The 23225-nt window shown below is 51.6% G+C and overlaps 1 protein-coding gene across 1 annotated transcript in view; it reads left to right on the top strand.

The window, feature by feature from the left end:
• Window positions 1–23225, top strand: part of man1b1b (mannosidase, alpha, class 1B, member 1b) — a 77964-nt gene that overhangs the window by 21193 nt on the left and 33546 nt on the right. Inside the window, exon 5 of the mRNA XM_072488265.1 lies at window positions 3110–3267. Coding sequence (XP_072344366.1) covers window positions 3110–3267 — 158 coding nt within the window. The remainder of the gene's footprint in view (window positions 1–3109; window positions 3268–23225) is intronic.

Raw genomic sequence — 23225 nt, 5'->3', positions numbered from 1 at the left:
CAGATGGCACCTACTCAGCAATAACCTGCTCATTGAAACTCAGTTTGGTTTCTGCAAGGACCACAAAGACCCAGACTTCAGTACAGCCTTGGTCCAAACATGGACGCATGAGCTGAATGCCAGAGGTGAGGTGAGAGTAACTGCTCTGGACACCAAGGCAGCATTTGACAGAGTGTGGCATTAAAGAATCCTTGATGTTCGTTAATGATTGCACAGAGTTCAGTGCAATTTGCGCCTCTTCAGATCCTGCGTGCAGCAAGACTTGGGCAATATTCAGGTTTGGGCAGATAAATGGCAAGTAACATTTGCACCACACAAGTGCCGGCAATGATCATCTCCAACAAGAGAGAATATGACCATCTCCCCTTGACAGAGGTTAACAGGCAGAAAACCGAGTAGAGAGAAATGGATCATTCTCGAGTGGTCTAATTCCGCTCCTATGTCTTATGATCTTATAGTGTTGCAAGGTGTGACTAGTGGAGTACCATAAGGATCAGTGCTTGGACCCCAGCTATTTACAATACAGAGCAATGAATTGGATGTAGGGACCAAATGTAATATTTCTATGTTTTCTGATGACCCAAAGCTTGGTGAGAATGTGAATCAAGCAAAGGATGCAAAGAGGCTTCAAGGGGATTTTTACAGACTGAGTGAGTGGGCAAGATGGAATTTAATGTTAAAAAATGTGACGTTATCAACTTTGGTAGGAAAAGTAGAAATGCAGATTATTTCTTAAATGGGGAGAGATTGGGAAATGGGTGCTCTTGTTCATTAGTCACTGAACGCTAACGTGCAGCTGCAGCAAGCAATTACGAAAGCAAATAGTATGTTAACCTTTATCAAGGGGTTTTGAGGGCAGTAGTAAGGAAATCTTGCTGAAGTTATAGATAGCCTTGGTGAGACCACATCTGGAGTATTGTGTGCCATTTTGTCTCCTGACCGAAGGAAAGATATACTGACCCCAGAGGGAGTACAGCAAAGGTTCACCAGACTAATCCTAGAATGACAGTTTTAACATATGAGGAGAGATTGAGCATCTGGGCCAGTATTCTGTGGTGTCCAGAAGAATGAGAGTGGACCAAATCTAAATATATAAAATGTTTACAGGTTCTATGGGGTGGATCCAGGAAGGATGAGGAAATTTTTCAGTCAGAAGGTGGTGACTGTGGACGTCTCTCCCTCAAGAGGGCAGTGGATGCTCAGTTTTTGAATATGTTCAAGACAAGAGGTCCATAGGAACACATCAATAGGCCATTCAGCCCATCGAGCCTGCTCAGTCATTCAGTACAATCATGGCTGATCATAGATTTCTGGGAACCAATGGTATCAGGGGTATGTGAATAGTGTGGGATGATGAAATGGAAGATCAGCCATGATCTAGTTGAATGGTGGTTCTGACTCAAGAAGCTGAATGCCCTACTCCATTCCCATGTTCCTATTTAATGGCATTACTTTGCTGAATTGCCCATTGTCAACATCCCAGGGGTTAACATTGACCAGAAGCTTAACTGAACCAGCTGCACGATTTAATGTGGCTGAAAGAACAGATCAGAGACTGGGTATTCTGTAATGAGTGACTCACCCCCTGTCTCCCCAAGCCCTGCCCAATGCTCATAAGGGATACGCCAGTGGTGCAATATAGCTCGCTAAGGCTCATTTGCCAGCACCTTTCAAACCCACAAACCCTTCCATCTAGAAGAACAAGAGAAGTAGATGCATGGGAACATCACCACCTGCAGGTTCCTCTCCAAGTCACGTACCATTCTGACTTGGAACGATACAACTGTTAACTATCACTGATTCAAAAATCTCTCTCCCTAACAGCAATGTGGGCATACCTACACTAAATTACTCTAGCAGTTCGAGAAGGTAGCTCATCACCATCTTCTCGAGGGCAATTTGGGATGGGCATTAAATGTTGGCCTTGCCAGGAAGCCCACATCCTATCAAAAGAAAAAGCAACATCTCTACTTGTCTGGATGAGTGCTGCTCCAACACTTGAAGATCAACACCATCCAGGACCGAGTAGCCTGCTTAATCAGAACCCCGTCCACCACCTCAAACATTCACTTGCTCCACCAGGAGTGAACAATGGCAGCAGTGTGTATAATCTGCAAGATTCACTACAGCAACACACCAAAGTTTCTTGGGCAGCGCCGTCCAAACCCACAACTACTCCCAGCTAGAAGGACAGCAGGTACCTGGGAACGCCAGCACCTCCAAGTCATTCATCATCCTGACATGGAAATATGCCACTGTTCCTTCAATGTCTTTGAGTCAAAATCTTGAAAACCCCTGTCTAACAGCACTGAAGATATCTTCATCTCGGGGGCTGCAATTGGTAAAGAGGGTGGCTAAGCACGGTGGCACAGTGGGTTAGCCCTGATGCCTCTCAGCGCCGTGGTCCCAGGTTCGATCCTGGCTCTGGGACACTGTCCGTGTGTAGTTTGCAAATTCTCTCCGTGCTTGTGTGGGTTTCGCCCCCACAATCCAAAGATGTGCAGGGTAGGTGGATTTGCTACACTAAATTGCCCCTCAATTGGAAAAAATTAATTGGGTACTCTTAAGTTTATTTTTAAAAAACAAGGTGGCTCACCACCATTAATTAGAGATGGACAATAAATTGCCAAAAGCAAACAGCCACCGAGAAGAACATCTTTTTAAAAAAAGAATTCTTTCCTGAGATGTGGACAATAAACGCTGGCCTTGCCAGTCACATCCACATCTCAGGAAAGAATTTTTAAAAAAAAGATGTTCTTCTCGGTTGCTGTTTGCTTTTGGCAACTTATTGCTTACTATTCTGCCAAAGATTTGAGAAAGCAGACATTGCTTTACTATGATTATTGTAAATGAGAAATATATTTGTTGACAATGTATCAATTATTGGAATGTTAAATAACGTGAGCTTTTTCTAGGTCTTTAACAACACACAGTACCATTATAATCATGAGGTATTGTTGGAGGTATTCTTTGTTTTGACAGTGAAAGGTATATTGTTTTATGAACTGCACAGGGTTGGTACAGATGCAGAGCACTTTTCCTAATTATTACCAGTAAAATGCTGTGGGAAATATTGGTCTATTTTTAACTAACGTGTGTTTTAATCCAGAAACCTAGAAGACCAAATCTGAATAAGCGAGGGCCACCATTTTTACAGAAGAGATTGTCGAAGCAAGAAAATACAGAGGAACCTAAAATCGTTAAGAAAGAAAATGAAGCTGGAACTATATCCAAGGACAAGGAGGAGGAGAAAGACAATATGATCAGGTACTCGATGAATGATACCCTACTATCACTTGTGGCTTTATCAGTGTCCTTCAAGGTGCATGACAACCATGAGTCCAGTGGATTGGCTGGATTGCTACATCATGATGTCCAGGCTGTTCTATGAGGCAGTGGAAATATTGTTTCTTCCAAACTTGTTTTACTTTCATGTTTTTGGCCAGCAGGGCAGTGGCTGCTTTCTCTTACCATTAATAACTCAAAACTTTACCAATACCGTGGCCTATCCTCAGGGCTTCATTACCTCAATTCAAATGCAATTGTTTCATCTCCACTATTGCGAAAGCTGCTTTCTGTGGTTTGGGTTTTCCTCTCTGATGCAAAATCTTTAGTTTGCATTTAACGGCACTCTGCTGTGCTTATAAAGTCCAAGCTCTTCTAAAACGTGAACATCTGAGGAAGCCCATCTAATGCTTCCCTCCGGGTCACATCTCATTTGGTTCCTGAAGCTGTGGAACAAAATTATTTTTTAATAATAATCTTTACTAGTGTCACAAGTAGGCTTACATTAACACTGCAATGAAGTTACTGTGAAAATCTTGTAGTCGCCACACTCCAGCACCTGTTCAGGTACAGGTAAGGAGAATTCAGTGTCCAATTAACCGAACAGCAAATCTTTCGGGACTTGTGGGAGGAAACCGGAGGAAACCTACACATACACAGGAAGAACATGCAGACTGTGCACAGACAGTGACTCAAGCAGGAATCGAACTGGGACCCTGGCATTTGAAGCAAGTGCTACCGTGCCTTCAGGTGCAACTTTCTTGGATCAGATATTGATTCTTGATAATTGTTGTTTCCCTCTTCTGCCCCAGCCTGTGTATGTCTGTGTTTTTCTCATGGCAGCCATATATAATCGGTTTTCCCTCCTTTTCTATAACTCTTCCCTCCCTATTCTCGACCCACTCCATGCTGATCCGTTTCCCCTTGCAGCCACAGACTAAGCTGAATTCTGCAGGATATGTAGGTTTTAGACACAAATTCATATTCGTCTTGTTTAGTGCTATTAGTAATGCAATAGTCTTTACAGTCTGCACCCTCCCCGCCAGTGACAGCGGGAGTGCATCCCATCTCCGAAACTCCCTCTTCATTTGTTCCACCACCCTAGTCAAATTTAACTTATGCAACCTGCCCCAGTATCCCCAAGTACCGGAAACTTTCCTCCACCAGCCTAAATGGCAGCTCCTTCAGTCTATTCTCCTGGCCCCTTGCCTGCACCACAAACATCTCACTCTTGGCCATATTTAATTTGTACCCTGAAACCGGCCGAACTTCCTCAATGTTTCCAGTACATTTTCCATCCCGGCCAGTAGGTCCAACACGCACAGGAGCAGGTCGTCCGCATAGAGAGAGACCCTATGTTCTCTCTTCCACCCCCCCCCTCCCTCCCTCCCTCCCTAGTCATTCCCTTCCACCCCTTCATAGCTCTCAACGCCATCGCCAACGGCTCTATGGCCAGTGCGAACAGCAACGGGGAGAGTGGGCACCCCTGTCCGGTCCCGCGGTGTAGTCTGAAATAATCTGACATTATCCTGTTCGCCCTAACGCTAGCTTTTGAGGCCTGGTACAATAGTCTGACCCAATTAACTAGTCCCTCCCCAAACCCAAACCGTCCAAGCACCTCCCACAAATAGCCCCACTCCACCCGGTCGAAGGCCTATTCAGCGTCCATTACCACCACTACCTCCATCTCCTTGGCCGTCGGGGGCATCATGATCACATTAAGCAATCTTCTCAAGTTAGCTGTCAGCTGCCTGCCTTTCACAAACCCTGTCTGATCGTCCCCAATCACCTCTGATACGCAGTCCTCAATTCTAATCGCCAGGACCTTGGCCAGGAGCTTGGCATCCACATTGATCACGGAGATTGGTCTGTATGACCCGCAGGATTCCGGGACCTTGTCCCGCTTCAATATCAGCGAGATGGTGGCTTACGACATCGGCGGCGGTAGGGTCCCTCTGTCCCTTGCCTCATTAAAAACCCTTGTCAGGACCAGTCCCACTATCTCCGAGAACTTCTTGTTAAACTCTACTGGGTATCCATCCGGTCCAGGGGCTTTCCCCAACTGCATGGCCTTTAGGCTCCCCAATACCTCCTCCGCTCTAATCGGAGCCCCCAGCCCGTCCTCTAGTTCCTTGCCTACTTTTGGGAAGGTTAGTCCATCCAGGAATCTTTTCATCTCCTCCGGCTCTTCCGGGGGTTCTGAAATGGACAGCTTACTATAGAAGTCCCGAAATACCTTATTCAATCCTGCCGGGTCCTCCACTCTGCTCCCCTCCCCATCAACCACTCTACCTATTTCCCTGGCCGCCTCCCTCTTCCTGAGTTGCTGCGCTAGCAATCTGCTGGCCTTCTCCCCATGCTCATACACCACTCCCCTCACCTTCCTAAGTTGTTCCACAGCCCTACTCGTGGATAGCACCCCCAGTTTCCGCCTGCAATCTCTGTCTCTCCCTGAGTAGGTCCTCCCCCAGGGACCCCGCATGCTCCTCGTCTATCCGGTGAATTTCCCTAACCAATCTGCCATTTCTGCTCTGACCGCCCTGACCCTGTGAGTCCAAATTGAGATCAGCTCTCCCCTCACTACTGCCTTCAGCGCCTCCCACAGGGTCGCTGCTGAAACCTCCCCTGTATCGTTCACCTGCAAGTAATTTTGCATACACTTCCGAAGTCTCTCACATATCCCCTCCTCCGACAACAGTCCTACGTCTAACCTCCATTGCGGGCGTTGGTAATTCGCCCCCCCCCCCCCCCGGCCTGCAGGTCCACCCAGTGCGGGGCATGGTCCGAGATAGTGATTGCCAAGTATTCCGTATTCTTTACCTCCCCTGCACAGTCCCTGCTCACGATAAAAAAAATCCCCACATCAGCAAAATAATTCTTCCCCCCCCCCCCAAGCAACATCCCCCGGTAACCCCACCCTGCCATCCTCCGGCTATATTCTCCCCCCCCCCCCCACCTGACTCCCTTGACTAGCCAATCTGCTAGCCCGGTGACTCATCGCTCCGGCGCCCCCTTGTGTCACTCCCATTGTTTCCCTGACCACATCTCCCCAGCACACCATCCCCCACTCCGACCCACTGGAGCAGTCTCACGAAGATGGGAAAGATCAAACAAGATGTAAACATCAAACGGGGGGCGGGTTACCCTCCCCACATCCCCCACAGGCAAAAACTGCCCGCAAAAAATACACCACAAGGCACCTTTAAAGCAGTAAACAGTCGACCAGCAGTCCAGGCGCAGTAGGCGTCCCTTCAAACAGTAATTCTCGGACACGAGCTTGTGTCCGTGGGTCCTTTTTCCGAGACCAGCCTCTGATCCCTCACAAAGTCCATCGCTTCTTCGGGCTCAGAGAAGTAGTGGTGTTGGCCCTGATGCGTAACCCAAAGACGGGCCGGGAAGAGCAGACCAAACTTCACGTCCTTTTTGAACAACACCTCCTTAACGTGTTTAAAGGCTGCTCGCCGCCTGGCCACCTCCTGGCCTAGGTACTGGTAAATGCGAAGGACACTGTTATTCCACGTGCTGCTCCTAGCGCTCTTTGCCCACTGCAGCACCCGCTCCTTCTCCACAAACCTGTGGAACCTAACCACCATCGGACGGGGGGAGGGGGGAGGGCGAGGGGGGGGGGGGCCCCGGATGCACCTGTACTCTGTGTGCCCCCTCCAGCTCCGGCGGTCGCGGAAAGGCTTCAGTCCCCATCAGCTGCATCAACAGGTCCGCCACGAACGCTGTGGCATCGCCTCCCTCCGCCCCCTCCGGGAGGCCGATGATCCTCCGATTTTGTCTACGGGCTCTATTTTCCAGCTCCTCTACTCTGTCCAGCAGTCTTCTCTGTCGCTCCTTCAACCCGTCGACTTCTAGCGCAGCAATCGTCTGCGCGTCCGCCTGCTCCTCCCCCGCCTCCCCCAGCTCCTTAACTTTTTCGGCCTGGGCATCCAGTCTCTGTTTCAGCTGATCCACTGCCTTCTGAATGGGTCTAAGTTATCCCGCTTCAACGACTCAAAACTGCTCTTTATCACCTGCTGGATCGCCGGGTCCGCAGGTCCGCCATCTTTGCTCCCGGGTCAGCTTCCCCTGTACCGTGTCTTTGTCCCTTCCTCTCCCGTTTGCGCTGCTTTCTGCTCTCAAGCAGGCCCATGCAGCTCTGCCCGCTCCCCGTGGCCGTCCTTTCAGCGCTCCACAGCCTCGCAAAACCGGGAACCAGGTCCTCAAATCCCGCCGGAGTGAGAGCCCTCGAATGTCAATCTCACTCACTCGTTGCCGCCACCGGAAATCCCAGTAATGCAATAGGCATTGGGCGGGATTCTCCCCCCCCCCCCCCCACCACCCCCACGCCTGGTGAGAGAATCACCGGGGCGCCGCGCGTGGTGTCCCGCCACGCCGCCCCAACACTCGCACGCGATTCTCTCCTCCCCCCCTCCCCCACCCCCCCCACCCCAAACCAGCGTGGTGAGAATCACGGCTGGCTGCTGGGAGAAGCGCCGCTTGCCATTTGCAAAAGGCGAGCGGCGATTCTCCAGCCCGAATGGGCTGAGCGGCTGCTCCAACACGACAGGTTCCCGTCGCCACCGTCCACACCTGGTCGTTGCCAGTGGGAACGCTGGGGGACGGTCTGTGGGGGGTGAGGGGGGTTCCTGCACCGGGGGGGGGGGGCTGCAATGGGTTCTGGCCCATGATCGGTGCCCACCGATCAGCGGGCCGGCCTCTCTAAAGGAGGACCTCCTTTCCTCCGCCGCCCCACAAGATCCATCTGCCACCTTCTTGCAGGGCGGCCTCGGGGAGGACGGCAACTGCGAATGCGCGGGTGACGTCATTTCATTTAGGTGCAGACAGTGCAGAGGAGATTTACCAGAATGTTGCCTGGTATGAAGGGAAAACCTTATGAGGAAAGGCTGAGGGACTTGAGGCTGTTTTCGTTAGAGAGAAGAAGGTTGAGAGGTGACCTAATTGAGGCATATAAGATGATCAAAGGATTAAATAGGGTGGACAGTGAGAGCCTTTTTCCTCGGATGGTGATGTCTAGCACGAGGGGACATAGCTTTAAACTGAGGGGAGATAGATATAGGACAGATGTAAGAGGTAGGTTCTTTACTCAGAGAGTAGTAAGGGCGTGGAATGCCCTGCCTGCAACAGTAGTGGACTCGCCAACATTAAGGGCATTTAAATGGTCATTGGATAAACATATGGACGATAGGGAATAGTGTAGATGGGCTTTAGAGTGGTTTCACAGGTCGACGCAACATCGAGGGCCGAAGGGCCTGTACTGCGCTGTAATGTTCTATTTACGCGGCGCCGCTTTTTACGCGGCGCCAAGGCCCAGCACGTGTAAATTACGCGACACAGCTCCTAGCCCCCCGGGGGAGGGAGAATAGGGGGCTGGGAGCGGGCTCAGATGCCGGGGTGAAACACTCCGGTTTTCACTCCGGCGTCAGCACTTAGACTCACGTTGGGAGAATCGCGCCCATTATGTCTGTTTTCACTGACAAAAACAAAATAACTGAATTTGGTTGCAATTTCTGCTGCAAAAAGTTAATCGGATACATATTGCAGTCACTTTGATAAAGGGCCTATTTATTTCACCAGATGTAGGCTTTGAATTTTTTTTTAATATAAATATTTTATTGAAAATTTTTGGTCAACCAACACAGTACATTGTTCATCCTTTACACAATATTATAACAACACAAATAACAATGACCTATTTTATAAACAAAAAATGAATAAATAATAAATAACAAAAATGAAAACTAACCCTAATTGGCAACTGCCTTATCACAAGTAACACTCTCCAAAAATATAATTTAACAGTCCAATATATAATTATCTGTCGCAACGACCTATACATATTATACAGTATATATTAACAACCCTGAGAGTCCTTCTGGTTCCTCCGCCCCCCCCCCCCCCCCCCGATCCTGGGCTGCTGCTGCTGCCTTCTTTTTTCCATTCCATCTATCTTTCTGCGCGGTATTCGACGAACGGTTGCCACCGCCTGGTGAACCCTTGAGCCGACCCCCTTAGAACAAACTTAATCCGCTCTAGCTTTATAAACCCTGCCATGTCATTTATCCAGGCCTCCACCCCCAGGGGCTTGGCTTCTTTCCACATTAACAGTATCCTGCGCCGGGCTACTAGGGACGCAAAGGCCAAAACAACGGCCTCTCTCGCCTCCTGCACTCCCGGCTCTTGTGCAACCCCAAATATAGCCAACCCCCAGCTTGGTTCGACCCGGACCCCCACTACTTTTGAAAGCACCTTTGTCACCCCATCCAAAACCCCTGTAGTGCCGGGCATGACCAAAACATATGGGTATGATTCGCTGGGCTTCTCGAGCACCTCGCACACCTAAAAATTTACTGAGCCGTGCTTCAGTCATATGCGCCCTGTGTAATACCTTAAACTGAATCAGGCTTAGCCTGGCACATGAGGACGACGAGTTTACCCTGCTTAGGGCATCTGCCCACAGCCCCGCCTCGATCTCCTCCCCCAGCTCTTCTTCCCATTTCCCTTTTAGTTCATCTACCATAGTCTCCCCTTCGTCCCTCATTTCCCTATATATATCTGACACCTTACCATCCCCCACCCATGTCTTTGAGATCACTCTGTCCTGCACCTCTTGTGTCGGGAGCTGTGGGAATTCCCTCACCTGTTGCCTCGCAAAAGCCCTCAGTTGCATATACCTGAATGCATTCCCTTGGGGCAACCTACATTTCTCGGTCAGCGCTCCCAGACTCGCGAACTTCCCATCCACAAACAGATCTTTCAGTTACGTTATTCCTGCTCTTTGCCACATTCCATATCCCCCATCCATTCCCCCCGGGGCAAACCTATGGTTGTTTCTTATCGGGGACCCCCCCAAGGCTCCAGTCTTTCCCCTATGCCGTCTCCACTGTCCCCAAATCTTCAGTGTAGCCACCACCACTGGGCTTGTGGTGTAGTTCCTCGGTGAGAACGGCAATGGGGCTGTCACCATAGCCTGTAGGCTAGTCCCCCTACAGGACGCCCTCTCTAATCTCTTCCACGCCGCTCCCTCCTCCTCTCCCATCCACTTACTCACCAATGAAATATTAGCGGCCCAATAATACTCACTTAGGCTCGGTAGTGCCAGCCCCCCCCCTATCCCTGCTACGCTGTAAGAATCCCTTCCTCACTCTCGGGGTCTTCCCGGCCCACACAAAACCCATGATGCTCTTTTCAATCCTTTTTTAAAAAAAAAAGCCTTCGTGATCACCACCGGGAGGCACTGAAACACAAAGAGGAATCTCGGGAGGACCACCATCTTAACCGCCTGCACCCTCCCTGCCAGTGACAGGGATACCATATCCCATCTCTTGAAATCCTCCTCCATTTGTTCCACCAACCGTGTTAAATTTAACCTATGCAATGTGCCCCAATTCTTGGCTATCTGGATCCCCAGGTAACGAAAGTCCCTTGTTACCTTCCTCAACGGTAGGTCCTCTATTTCTCTACTCTGCTCCTCTGGATGCACCACAAACAACTCACTTTTCCCCATGTTCAATTTATACCCTGAAAAATCCCCAAGTATCCGCATTATTTCTGGCATCCCCTCCGCCGGGTCTGCCACGTATAGTAGCAAATCGTCCGCATACAAAGATACCCGGTGTTCTTCTCCTCTAAGTACTCCCCTCCACTTCTTGGAACCCCTCAACGCTATCGCCAGGGGCTCAATCGCCAGTGCAAACAATAATGGGGACAGAGGGCATCCCTGCCTTGTCCCTCTATGGAGCCGAAAATATGCAGATCCCCGTCCATTCGTGGCCACGCTCGCCATCGGGGCCCTATACAACAGCTGCACCCATCTAACATACCCCTCTCCAAAACCAAATCTCCTCAACACCTCCCACAAATAATCCCACTCCACTCTATCAAATGCTTTCTCGGCATCCATCGCCACTACTATCTCCGTTTCCCCCTCTGGTGGGGCCATCATCATTACCCCTAACAGCCTCCGTATATTCGTGTTCAGCTGTCTCCCCTTCACAAACCCAGTTTGGTCCTCGTGGACCACCCCCGGGACACATTCCTCTATTCTCATTGCCATTACCTTGGCCAGGATCTTGGCATCTACATTTAGGAGGGAAATAGGTCTATAGGACCCGCATTGTAGCGAGTCCTTTTCCTTCTTTAAGAGAAGCGATATCGTTGCTTCAGACATAGTCGGGGGCAGTTGTCCCCTTTCCTTTGCCTCATTAAAGGTCCTCGTCAATACCGGGGCGAGCAAGTCCACATATTTTCTATAGAATCCGACTGGGAATCCATCCGGTCCCGGGGCCTTTCCCGCCTGCATGCTCCTAATTCCTTTCACCACTTCTTCTACCTCGATCTGTGCTCCCAGTCCCACCCTTTCCTGCTCTTCCACCTTGGGAAATTCCAGCCGATCCAAGAAGCCCATCATTCTCTCCCTCCCATCCGGGGGTTGAGCTTCATATAATTTTTTATAAAATGTCTTGAACACTCCATTCACTCTCTCCGCTCCCCGCTCCATCTCTCCTTCCTCATCCCTCACTCCCCCTATTTCCCTCGCTGCTCCCCTTTTCCTCAATTGGTGTGCCAGCAACCTGCTCGCCTTCTCCCCATATTCGTACTGTACACCCTGTGCCTTCCTCCATTGTGCCTCTGCAGTGCCCGTAGTCAGCAAGTCAAATTCTACATGTAGCCTTTGCCTTTCCCTGTACAGTCCCTCCTCCGGTGCTTCCGCATATTGTCTGTCCACCCTCAAAAGTTCTTGCAGCAACCGCTCCCGTTCCTTACTCTCCTGCTTCCCTGTATGTGCCCTTATTGATATCAGCTCCCCTCTAACCACCGCCTTCAACGCCTCCCAGACCACTCCCACCTGGACCTCCCCATTATCATTGAGTTCCAAGTACTTTTCAATGCACCCCCTCACCCTTAGACACACCCCCTCATCTGCCATTAGTCCCATGTCCATTCTCCAGGGTGGGCGCCCTCCTGTTTCCTCCCCTATCTCCAAGTCTACCCAGTGTGGAGCGTGATCCGAAATGGCTATAGCCGTATACTCCGTTCCCCTCACCTTCGGGATCAACGCCCTTCCCAGCACAAAAAAGTCTATTCGCGAGTAGACTTTATGGACATAGGAGAAAAACGAGAACTCCTTACTCCTAGGTCTGCTAAATCTCCACGGGTCTACACCTCCCATCTGCTCCATAAAATCTTTAAGTACCTTGGCTGCTGCCGGCCTCCTTCCAGTCCTGGACTTCGACCTATCCAGCCCTGGTTCCGACACCGTATTAAAATCTCCCCCCATTATCAGCTTTCCCATCTCTAGGTCCGGAATGCGTCCTAGCATCCGCCTCATAAAATTGGCATCATCCCAGTTCGGGGCATATACGTTAACCAAAACCACCGTCTCCCCCTGTAGTTTGCCACTCACCATCACGTATCTGCCCCCGTTATCCGCCACTATAGTCTTTGCCTCGAACATTACCCGCTTCCCCACTAATATAGCCACCCCCCCTGTTTTTCGCATCTAGCCCCGAATGGAACACCTGCCCCACCCATCCTTTGCGTAGCCTAACCTGGTCTATCAGTTTCAGGTGCGTTTCCTGTAACATAACCACATCTGCCTTAAGTTTCTTAAGGTGTGCGAGTACCCGTGCCCTCTTTATCGGCCCGTTCAGCCCTCTCACGTTCCACTTGATCAGCCGGGTTGGGGGGCTTCCTACCCCCCCCCCCCCCTTGTCGATTAGCCATCCCCTTTTTCCAGCTCCTCACCCGGTTCCCACGCAGCTGTATCTCCCCCCTCTCCCCAGCAGCAGCAACCCAGTAATTCCCCCCTCCCATCCCCCCCGCTAGATCCCCCGCTAGCGTAATTACTCCCCCCATGTTGCTCCCAGAAGTCAGCAAACTCTGGCCGACCTCGGCCTCCCCCCGTGACCTCGGCTCGCACCGTGCGACGCCCCCTCCTTCCTGCTTCTCTATTCCCGCCATGATTATCATAGCGCGGGAACCAAGCCCGCGCTTCTCCCTTGGCCCCGCCCCCAATGGCCAACGCCCCATATCCACCTCCCCCTTCCCCCCCATCACCACCTGTGGAAGAGAGAAAAGTTACCACATCGCAGGATTAGTACATAAAACTCCTCTTTCCCCCCTTTTTAACCCCCCTCTTCGCCCCCCACATTTGTCCCACCACTTTGTCCAAACGTTCTTTTTAATAATCCACTCATTCCAGTTTTTCTTCCACAATAAAAGTCCACGCTTCATCCGCCGTCTCAAAGTAGTGGTGCCTCCCTCGATATGTGACCCACAGTCTTGCAGGTTGCAGCATTCCAAATTTTATCATCTTTTTATGAAGCACCGCCTTGGCCCGATTAAAGCTCGCCCTCCTTCTCGCCACCTCCGCACTCCAGTCTTGATAAACGCGGATCACCACGTTCTCCCATTTACTGCTCCGAGTTTTCTTTGCCCATCTAAGGACCATTTCTCTATCCCTAAAACGGAGGAATCTCACCACTATGGCTCTGGGAATTTCTCCTGCTCTCGGTCCTCGCGCCATCACTCGGTATGCTCCCTCCACCTCCAACGGACCCGCCGGGGCCTCCGCTCCCATTAACGAGTGCAGCATCGTGCTCACATATGCCCCGACGTCCGCTCCCTCCGCACCTTCAGGAAGACCAAGAATCCTCAGGTTGTTCCTCCTTGCGTTGTTCTCCAGTGCCTCCAACCTTTCCACACATCGTTTCTGATGTGCCTCATGCGTCTCCGTCTTCACCACCAGGCCCTGTATGTCGTCCTCATTATCGGCTGCCTTTGCCTTCACGACCCGAAGCTCCCGCTCCTGGGTCTTTTGTTCCTCCTTTAGCCCTTCGATCGCCTGTAGTATCGGGGCCAACAGCTCTTTCTTCATTTCCCTTTTGAGCTCTTCCACACAGCATTTCAAGAACTCTTGTTGTTCAGGGCCCCATGTTAAACTGCCACCTTCCGACGCCATCTTGGTTTTTGCTTGCCTTCCTTGCCACTGTTCTAAAGGATCCACTGCAATCCGGCCACTTTCTCCTCCTTTTTCCATCCGTATCTAGGGGGGATTCCCTTCTGGTTTACCGCACAGTGTTTTTAGCCGTCAAAATTGCCGTTGGGGCTCCTATCAAGAGCCCGAAAGTCCGTTTCACCGGGAGCTGCCGAAACGTGCGACTCAGCTGGTCATCGCCGCACCCGGAAGTCCGGCTTTGAATTTTTATTGAATTGGTGGACATATAATGCCATGAATGTATAAAACTGAGAGACCAGTTCAGTGTTATTGCTATCTTTGATTTTGTAGGGAACGTTAAGCATTCGGCACTTGACTGACATCTTAATTGCAGAATTTGCTGGTGACATAATAAGTAACCAGCTATTGTACTTTGCTGTCAGGCCAAGGTCAGGCTGACATTGAATAACAAGCTTGATGGGCCATGTGATCTTTTTCTGTTCACTATTTTGAATTGCTTTGTGCCTATTAGGCAAAAACTCCCCCCAACCGCTCTGTATTTTATATATCTGTTTTTAAGCTATGGGCAGCACGGTAGCCCAGTGGTTAACAGAGTTGCTTCACAGCTCCAGGGTCTCAAGTTTGATTCCCGGCTTGGGTCACTTTCTGTGCGGAGTCTGCACGTTCTCCCCGTGTCTGCGTGGGTTTCCTCCGGGTGCTCCGGTTTCCTTCCACAGTCCAAAGATGTGCGGTTAGGTGGATTGAACATGCTAAATTACCCTTAATATCCAAAAAGGTTGGGTGGGGTTACTGGGTTACAGGATAGGGTGGAGGTGTGGGCTTGGGTGGGGTGCTCTTTCCAAGGGCTGGTGCAGACTCGATGGGCCGAATGGTATCCTGCACTGTAAATTCTATGATTCGAATATATGAATAGGATGGGAATAGAGGGATATGGACACCGGAAGTGCAGAAGGTTTTAGTTTAGACCGGCATCATGATCGGCGCAGGCTTGGTGGGACGAAGGGTCTATTCTTGTACCGTACTGTTCTTTGTTTAAACAAAGTAACAAATTGATGGGCTTTTCGAGGCTGATCTCCAGCGTTTGCAGCACATTCAACTATAATTTTTATTGAACAGAAAGTTGGCAAGAGCATCCAAGTGCAAATCCATAAAAGATGGGTGAACTTGGCGCCACAATTCTTTCCACTTTGTGAAGGCACATTCCTTGATCCTCACTGAGTGTACAATCTCCTACTCTAGTATATTCCATACTGTTATGTCATAATCTGGAAGTCCTCATCTCCATTTGCCTTGCTCTACAATACCAAGATGTTTAAAGTCCAGCCATAGTGTCTCACCTAATCACTAATCTCTGATTTATTTTGTTCTTTTTCTTCTACTTTTTTCAACCTTGTCCTACATTCTGGGCCTGACCGTTCAATTTATAAATGATTGGAACTATTTTGGGATTTTGAAAGTTATGAAATTATGATTTTTTTCAAGTGCATCTACCGTCACTGAATCTGTGGCTGGAAGCTTGAAGTATAATGTCAGCTCGGGGTTACAATATGTTCTTTCTTCACATCAAAAGGGGCTGTGAGATATTTGATTTCCTTCTATTCATTCCTTCTTACGTGATTTCTCTGGGCTTTAAAGAAACGGCGTTATTTTGATCAGTTGATCAGACTATTTTTCAAAACTGCCATCGGTTTTAGTGAAAAAGAAAATCTGCGTACAACTGGATTTCATCCGAGAGTTCATTTTTTTTTAAAAATGAACAATTGGAGGAAAGTGCAGCTCTTTGTTCTTTAAACAATGTTAATAACATTTTAATGATGACCGAAGAAAGTTTTCAATAGGAGAAAATATGCTAGGTAATTCCAAATAATTTTTCCTCTTAATGTAAATTCTAGCTTTTCTGCATTGGTCTTCATTAGTGTTGGCCCCCAATTAACTAAATTGGCTCCAAGGACATTGGGGGACATGAACGTTTTGACTTCGCCATATTATTGAAACAACTGGATGAAACTAAAGGCATGATTTTGAGAGAGAATTTGGGAACCCTGAAGACTCACTGCCGAAACAAGTTAACGGTATGCAGATTAATGAGTTACTACATCAAAGCTTTTCTCCAGAAAGTACAGTCTATTCAATAATTCATAACAAATCGGGGGACTCAATTTGAACTGAGCAACATAAAATAACATTGCAGAATGACAACTTAGTGCCTAAAGTGTTAATTTTTAAAATATGTTTATTCAGAATTTTTCAACACATTTTTGAACCATTCAACCCCCCCCCCCCCCCCCCCCCCGGGTAACAAAACGAAAGAGAAAAGTAACAGAGCAAGACATAAGCATATCAATCCAACATAATACAGAACTTGTATAATGGGTTCCTCCCGCACATATTGACTTTCCCATGTGTTTATGTTTTTCCTTTCTGAAGTGCCTCGAGGAAAAACCCTTTCCCCGCCCACCCTTATACCCCCCCCCTCTCCCTTCCTGGGTTGCTGCTGCTAACCGACCTCCATCTAACGCTCCGCAAGATAGTCTAGGAACGGTTGCCACCGCCTGAAGAACCCCTGCGCAGACCCTCTCAAGGCACACTTTATCCTCTCCAGCTTGATGAACCCTACCATGTCGTTTATCCAGGCTTCCGCACTGGGGGGCTTCGCGTCTTTCCACAATAGCAAGATCCTCCGCCGGGCTACCAGGGACGCAAAGGCCAGGATACCAGCCTATTTCGCCTCCTGCACTCCCGGCTTGTCCGTCACTCCAAATAGTGCTAGCCCCCAACTTGGCTTGACCTGGACTTTCACCACCTTAGACATAGTCCTCGCAACACCCCTCCAGAACCCATCCAGTGCTGGGCACGACCAGAACATATGGGCGTGATTCGCCGGGCTTCCTGAGCACCTCCCACATCTGTCCTCCACCCCAAAGAACCTACTCAGCCTCACCCCTGTCATATGCTTCTGTGAATCACCTTAAACTGTATCAGGCTAAGCCTGGCACACGAGGAAGAGGAATTAACCCTACTTAGGGCATCAGCCCACAGACCCTCTTCAATCTCCTCCCCCAACTCCTCCCATTTGCCCTTCAGCTCCTCTACCGAAGCCTCCTCCACTTCTTTCATCTCCTGATATATCGTCGACACCTTGCCCTCTCCAACCCATACTCCCGAAATCAACCTGTCCTGAATCCCCTGTGCCGGGAGCAATGGGAATTCCCTCACCTGTCGCCTCACAAACGCCCTCACTTGCATGTACCTGAAAGCGTTTCCCGGGGGTAGCCCAAACTTCTCCTCCAGCGCCCCTAGGCTCGCAAACATCCCATCGATGAACAGGTCCCCCATTCTTCTAATCCCTGCCCGATGCCAGCTCTGAAACCTCCCCGTCCATCCTTCCTGGGACAAACCGATGGTTATCTCTGATCGGGGACCACACCGAGGCTCCCATCACACCCCTGTGTCGTCTCCACTGCCCCCAGATCTTTAGCGTTGCCGCCACCACCGGACTCGTGGTGTACCTTGTCGGCAAGAGCGGCAGCGGTGTTGTCACCACCCCCCCCAGGCTCGCTCCTTTGTAGGACGCCATCTCCAACCTCTTCCATGCCGCCCCCTCTCCCTCCATCACCCACTTACGGATCATCGCCACGTTGGCTGCCCAATAGTAGCCACCCAGATTCGGCAACGCCAGCCCTACTCTATCTCTACTGCGCTCCAGAAACTTCCTCCTTACCCTCGGGGTCTTGTTTGCCCACACAAAACCCATAATACTCCTGCCTACCCTCTTAAAAAAGGCCTTGGTGATCATAATTGGAAGGCACTGGAACACAAAAAGAAACCTCTGGAGGACCATCATTTTGATCGACTGTACTCTGCCCGCTAGCGAGAGTGGCAACATGTCCCATCGTTTGAAGTCCTCCTCCATCTGCTCCACCAGCCGCGTCAAATTAAGTTTATGCAGGGCCCCCAGCTCCTAGCTATTTGGATCCCAAGTACCGAAAGCTCCTTTCCGCCCTCCTCAACGTTTGGTCGTCAATCCCTCTTCCCTGGTCCCTTGGATGCACCACGAAGAGCTCACGTTTCCCTACATTGAGCTTATAGCCCGAGAAGTCCCCAAACTCCCTTAGGATCTGCATGACCTCCACCATCCCCTCTACTGGATCCACCACATACAACAACAGGTCGTCTGCATACAGCGACACTCGATGCTCCTCTCCTCCTCGGACCACCCCCTCCATTTCCTGGACTACCTTAATGCCATGGCCAAAGGTTCAATTGGGGGGACAGGGGGCACCCCTGCCTCGTCCCTCGATACCTCCGCCGATTCGTAACCACACTCGCCACCGGGGCTCTATATAGGAGCTTAACCCAACTGATAAACCCCTCCCCAAACCCAAACCTCCGCAACACTTCCCAGAGATACTCCCACTCTACTCGGTCAAAGGCCTTCTCCGCGTCCATAGCTGCCACTATCTCCGCCTCTCCCTCCACCGATGGCATCATTATCACGTTTAGGAGCCTCCGCACATTGGTGTTTAGCTGCCTGCCCTTTACAAATCCCGTCTGGTCCTCGTGAATCACCCCCGCGACATAGTCCTCAATCCTCATAGCCAGCACTTTTGCCAGCAACTTAGCATCCACGTTAAGGAGCGAAATCGGCTTATACGACCCACATTGCAGTGGGTCCTTATCCCGCTTCAGGATCAAAGAGATCATCGCCTCGGACATTGTCGGGGGCAGGGTCCCCCCCATCCTTGCTTCATTGAACGTCCTCACCAGCAACGGGGCTAACAGGTCTACGTACTTCCTGTAGAACTCAACCGGGAACCCATCTGGTCCCGGGGCCTTCCCGCCTGCATGCTCCCCAGTCCTTTACTCAGCTCCTCCAACCCAATTGGCGTCCCCAAACCAGCCACCTCCTGCTCCTCCACCCTCAGGAACCCCAGTTGGACCAAAAATCGTTGCATCCCCTCTTCCCCCGCTGGGGGCTGAGATCTGTACAGCTCCTCAAAGAAGGCCTTAAATGCCTCATTTACTTTCACCGCACGCCGCATCTTAGTTCCTCTTCCATCCTTGACTCCACCTATCTCCCTCGCTGCCATCCTCTTACGGAGCTGATATGCCAGCTCGCCTTCTCCCCGTACTCATATGTCGCCCCCTGTGCTTTCCTCCACTGTGCCTCTGCCTTCCCTGTGGTCAACAGGTCGAATTCCGTCTGGAGACTTCGCCTCTCCCTAAGTAGTCCCTCTTCAGGGGCCTCGGCATATCTCCTGTCCACCCTTAAAATCTCCCCCACCAACCTCTCCCTTTCCCTGCCCTCTCTCTTCTCCCTATGAGCCCTGATGGAGATTAACTCTCCCCTGACCACCGCCTTTAGCGCCTCCCATACTACCCCCTCCTGCACCTCCCCCGTTGTTGTTGGCCTCCAAATACCTTTCAATGCACCCCCGCACACCACCTCATCTGCCAGTAATCCCACATCCAAACGCCACAGCGGGTGTTGGTCCCTCTCCTCTGCCAACTCCAGTTCCACCCAGTGCGGGGCGTGGTCTGAGATGGCTATGGCCAAATACTCCGTTCCCCCCCCACTTCCGGGATCAGCGCCCTGCTCAGAACAAAGAAATCTATCCGGGAGTATGCTTTGTGTACGTGGGAGAAAAAAAGAAAATTCCCTGGCCAGGGGCCTGCCAAATCTCCACGGATCCACTCCCCCCATCTGGTCCATAAACCCCTTAAGCACCTTGGCCGCAGCCGGACTCTTCCCTGTGCTAGATCTGGAACGATCTAATGCTGGGTCCAACACAGTGTTAAAATCCCCCCCCCCCCCCATTATCAAGCTTCCTACCTCCAGGTCCGGAATGTGCCCCAACATACGCTTCATAAATCCAACATCGTCCCAGTTCGGGGCATATACGTTTACCAATACCACCCACACCCCCTGCAGCCTACCGCTCATCATCACGTATTGACCTCCATTGTCCACTACTATATTCTTGGCCTCAAACGACACCCGCTTCCCCACCAGTATTGCCACCCCTCTATTCTTCGCATCCAGCCCCGAGTGGAATACCTGTCCTACCCATCCCTTTCTTAGCCTGACCTTCCACCCTTAAAATCTCCCCCACTAACCTCTCCCTTTCCCTGCCCTCTTCTCCCTGTGAGCCCTGATGGAGATTAACCCTCCCCTGATCGCCTTCAGATGTGTCTCCTGAAGCATAACCACGTCTGCCTTCAGTCCCTTTAAGTGCGCGAACACTCGGGCCCTCTTAACCGGCCCATTCAGGCCCCTCACATTCCATGTTATCAGCCGGATTGGGGGGGCTCCCCCCCCCCCCCCCCCTGCCGACTAGCCATCTCCTGTTTTAGGCCAGTCCCATGCCCGCGCCTCCCGCATCCTCCAGTCCCCCAGGCGGGGAACCCTCACCCCAACCACCTCTTCTGTTTTCAGTTCCCCCTCGGCCAATGCAGCAGCAACTCTATTTCTCTTCCCCCCCCCCCCTTTCCCCCTCCCCCCGCTAGATCCATATGTAGCTCTTTTGCTCCCCCCATAACACTCCTGTAAGTCAGCTGACACCTGCTGACCCCGGCTTCCCCGCCTTCCCGTTGACCCCCCTCCCCCCGTGTGGAAATCCCCCCCTCCTCCTCCTCCCCATCAATTGGTGTGCGCTCCTCCATCCCCCCCCTCCGCCCTTCCCTAACGCGGGAAAAAGCCCGCGCTTTCCTGAGCCAGCCCCGCCCCCTCTGGCGCAGCTCCTGTTGCGGCCTTATCCCAATTCCCCCATCCCCGGGCCTCCCCTTCCTGCAGCACCGGCGCCCACATTCTCCACAGTCTCCCCATCAGATCTCTTCCCCCATCCCCATCCATCGCCTCACCCGTGGAACATTCCTTACGCATAGTTAAAACCCTGTATACAACCGACATCACCCCCACAACCACAGACCCTCTGTTTGAGTCCAATTTTTCAGTTTGAATAAAGGTCCAAGCCTCTTCAGGCGTTTGAAAGTAGTGGTGTCGATCCTGAAATGTGACCCACAGTCACATTTCGAATCTCCCCCCCCCCTTCCTATGCAGCACCGCCTTGGCCCGATTAAAACCAGCTCTCTTCTTTGCCACCTCCGCGCTCCAGTCCTGGTAGATTCGGATCACCGCATTCTCCCATCTACTGCTCCGCTCCTTCTTGGCCCATCTCAGGACACACTCTCTGTCCACGAAACGCTGAAACCTCACCACTACCGCAGTTGGCGGCTCGTTGGCCTTGGGTCTCCTCGCCAGGACCCGATGAGCCCCATCTAGCTCCAGGGGACTCGTAGAAGCCTCCGCACCCATCAGCGAATGGAGCATCGTGCTCACATACGCCCCGGCATCGGCCCCCTCCACCCCTTCAGGGAGACCCAGAATCCGAAGATTCTTCCTCCTCGACCTGTTCTCCAGGTCCTCGAATCTTTCGGCCCACCTCTTGTGTAGCGCCTCGTGCGCCTCCATCTTCACCGGCAGGCCCAAGATCTCGTCCTCGTTCTCGGTGGCTTTTTCCCGCACCTCTCTGATCTCTACACCTTGGGCCTTCTGGGTCTCCTTCAGCCCCTCGATCGCCGTCAGCAGTGGCGCCTGCACCTCTTTCTTAAGCTCCTCCACGCAGCGCCTGAGAAACTCCTGCTGCTCCGGCCCCCATGCTGCTCGATCTCCGCCCTCCGCCATCTTGTTTTTTCTCCCTCATTTCTTTTGCTGCTCCAAAGCCGCTTTTTTTACCGCTCCACCTCTGCTCCACTCCATATACTATGGAAGGGGGACCTTGCTCTCACCTTCCCACACGGAAAGTCGTCGAAAAATTTCCGTTGGGGCTCTTCTGGAGAGCCCAAAAGTCTGTTCTAGCGGGAGCCGCCGAAATGTGCGGCTTATCTCCGCATCGCCGCAGCCGGAAGTCCCGAAAGTGTTAATTATCGCAATTTAAATAGAAGAAGTGATGAAGAACAGACTGACGTCTTTATAAATCGACTGTTGCCTCGCTCACTGCATTGAAATTTGTTCAGGATGCAGTTTAATTTTCTACTTAATAATTCCCTGTCCTTTCTCTAGCTACTGTCGTTTTTTTTGTAGATCACAACTTCTTGCTGTTCCACGTGCCCTTGCAGGATATTCCGCACCTGTTCAGTGATACCTTTACCTTGGCATAAGGAAGGCAACATGTTTGTAGTTGCAGAAATAGCCATGCCCCCCCCCACGGGTGGGGTGCTGGAAGTCAATCCAATGGTGTCCAAATCACCGAGACGCTGTGACCACTAAACACATACCACTGAACTGAAAATCTGAGAACCTGGGGCGAAATTCTCCCCCAACGGCGCGATGTCCGCCGACTGGCGCCCAAATCGGCGCCAATCAGACGGGCATCGCGCCGCCCCAAAGGTGCGGAGGGGGCCGAGCCCCAACATTGAGGGGCTAGGTCGGCGCCAGACGAATTTCCACCCCGCCAGCTGGCTGAAATGGCATTTGTTGCCCCGCCAGCTGGCGCGGAAATGTGGCGCATGCGCGGGAGCGTCAGCGGCCGCTGACAGTTTCCCACGCATGCGCAGTGGAGGGAGTCTCTTCCTCGTTCGCCATGGTGGAGACCGTGGCGGAGGCGGAAGGGAAAGAGTGCCCCCACGGCACAGGCCCGCCCGCGGATCGGTGGGCCCCGATCGCGGGCCAGGCCACCGTGGGGGCACCCCCAGGGGTCAGATCGCCCCGCGCCCCCCCCCCAGGACCCCGGAGCCCGCCCACGCCGCCTGGTCCCGCCGGTAAATACCAGCTTTGATTTACGCCGGCGGGACAGGCAATCTCTGGACGGGACTTCGGCCCATCCGGGCTGGAGAATTGAGCGGGGGGGTCCCGCCAACCGGCGCGGCCCGATTCCCACCCCCGCCCAATCTCCGGTACCGGAGACTTCGGCGGGAGCGGGGGCGGGATTCACGGCGGCCAGCGGCCTTTCTCCGACCCGGCGGGGGTTCGGAG

This window comes from Scyliorhinus torazame, chromosome 22 (assembly GCF_047496885.1).
Source record: "Scyliorhinus torazame isolate Kashiwa2021f chromosome 22, sScyTor2.1, whole genome shotgun sequence".
Lineage (NCBI taxonomy): Eukaryota > Metazoa > Chordata > Chondrichthyes > Carcharhiniformes > Scyliorhinidae > Scyliorhinus > Scyliorhinus torazame.
This window is presented reverse-complemented; position numbering and strand designations above follow the sequence as displayed.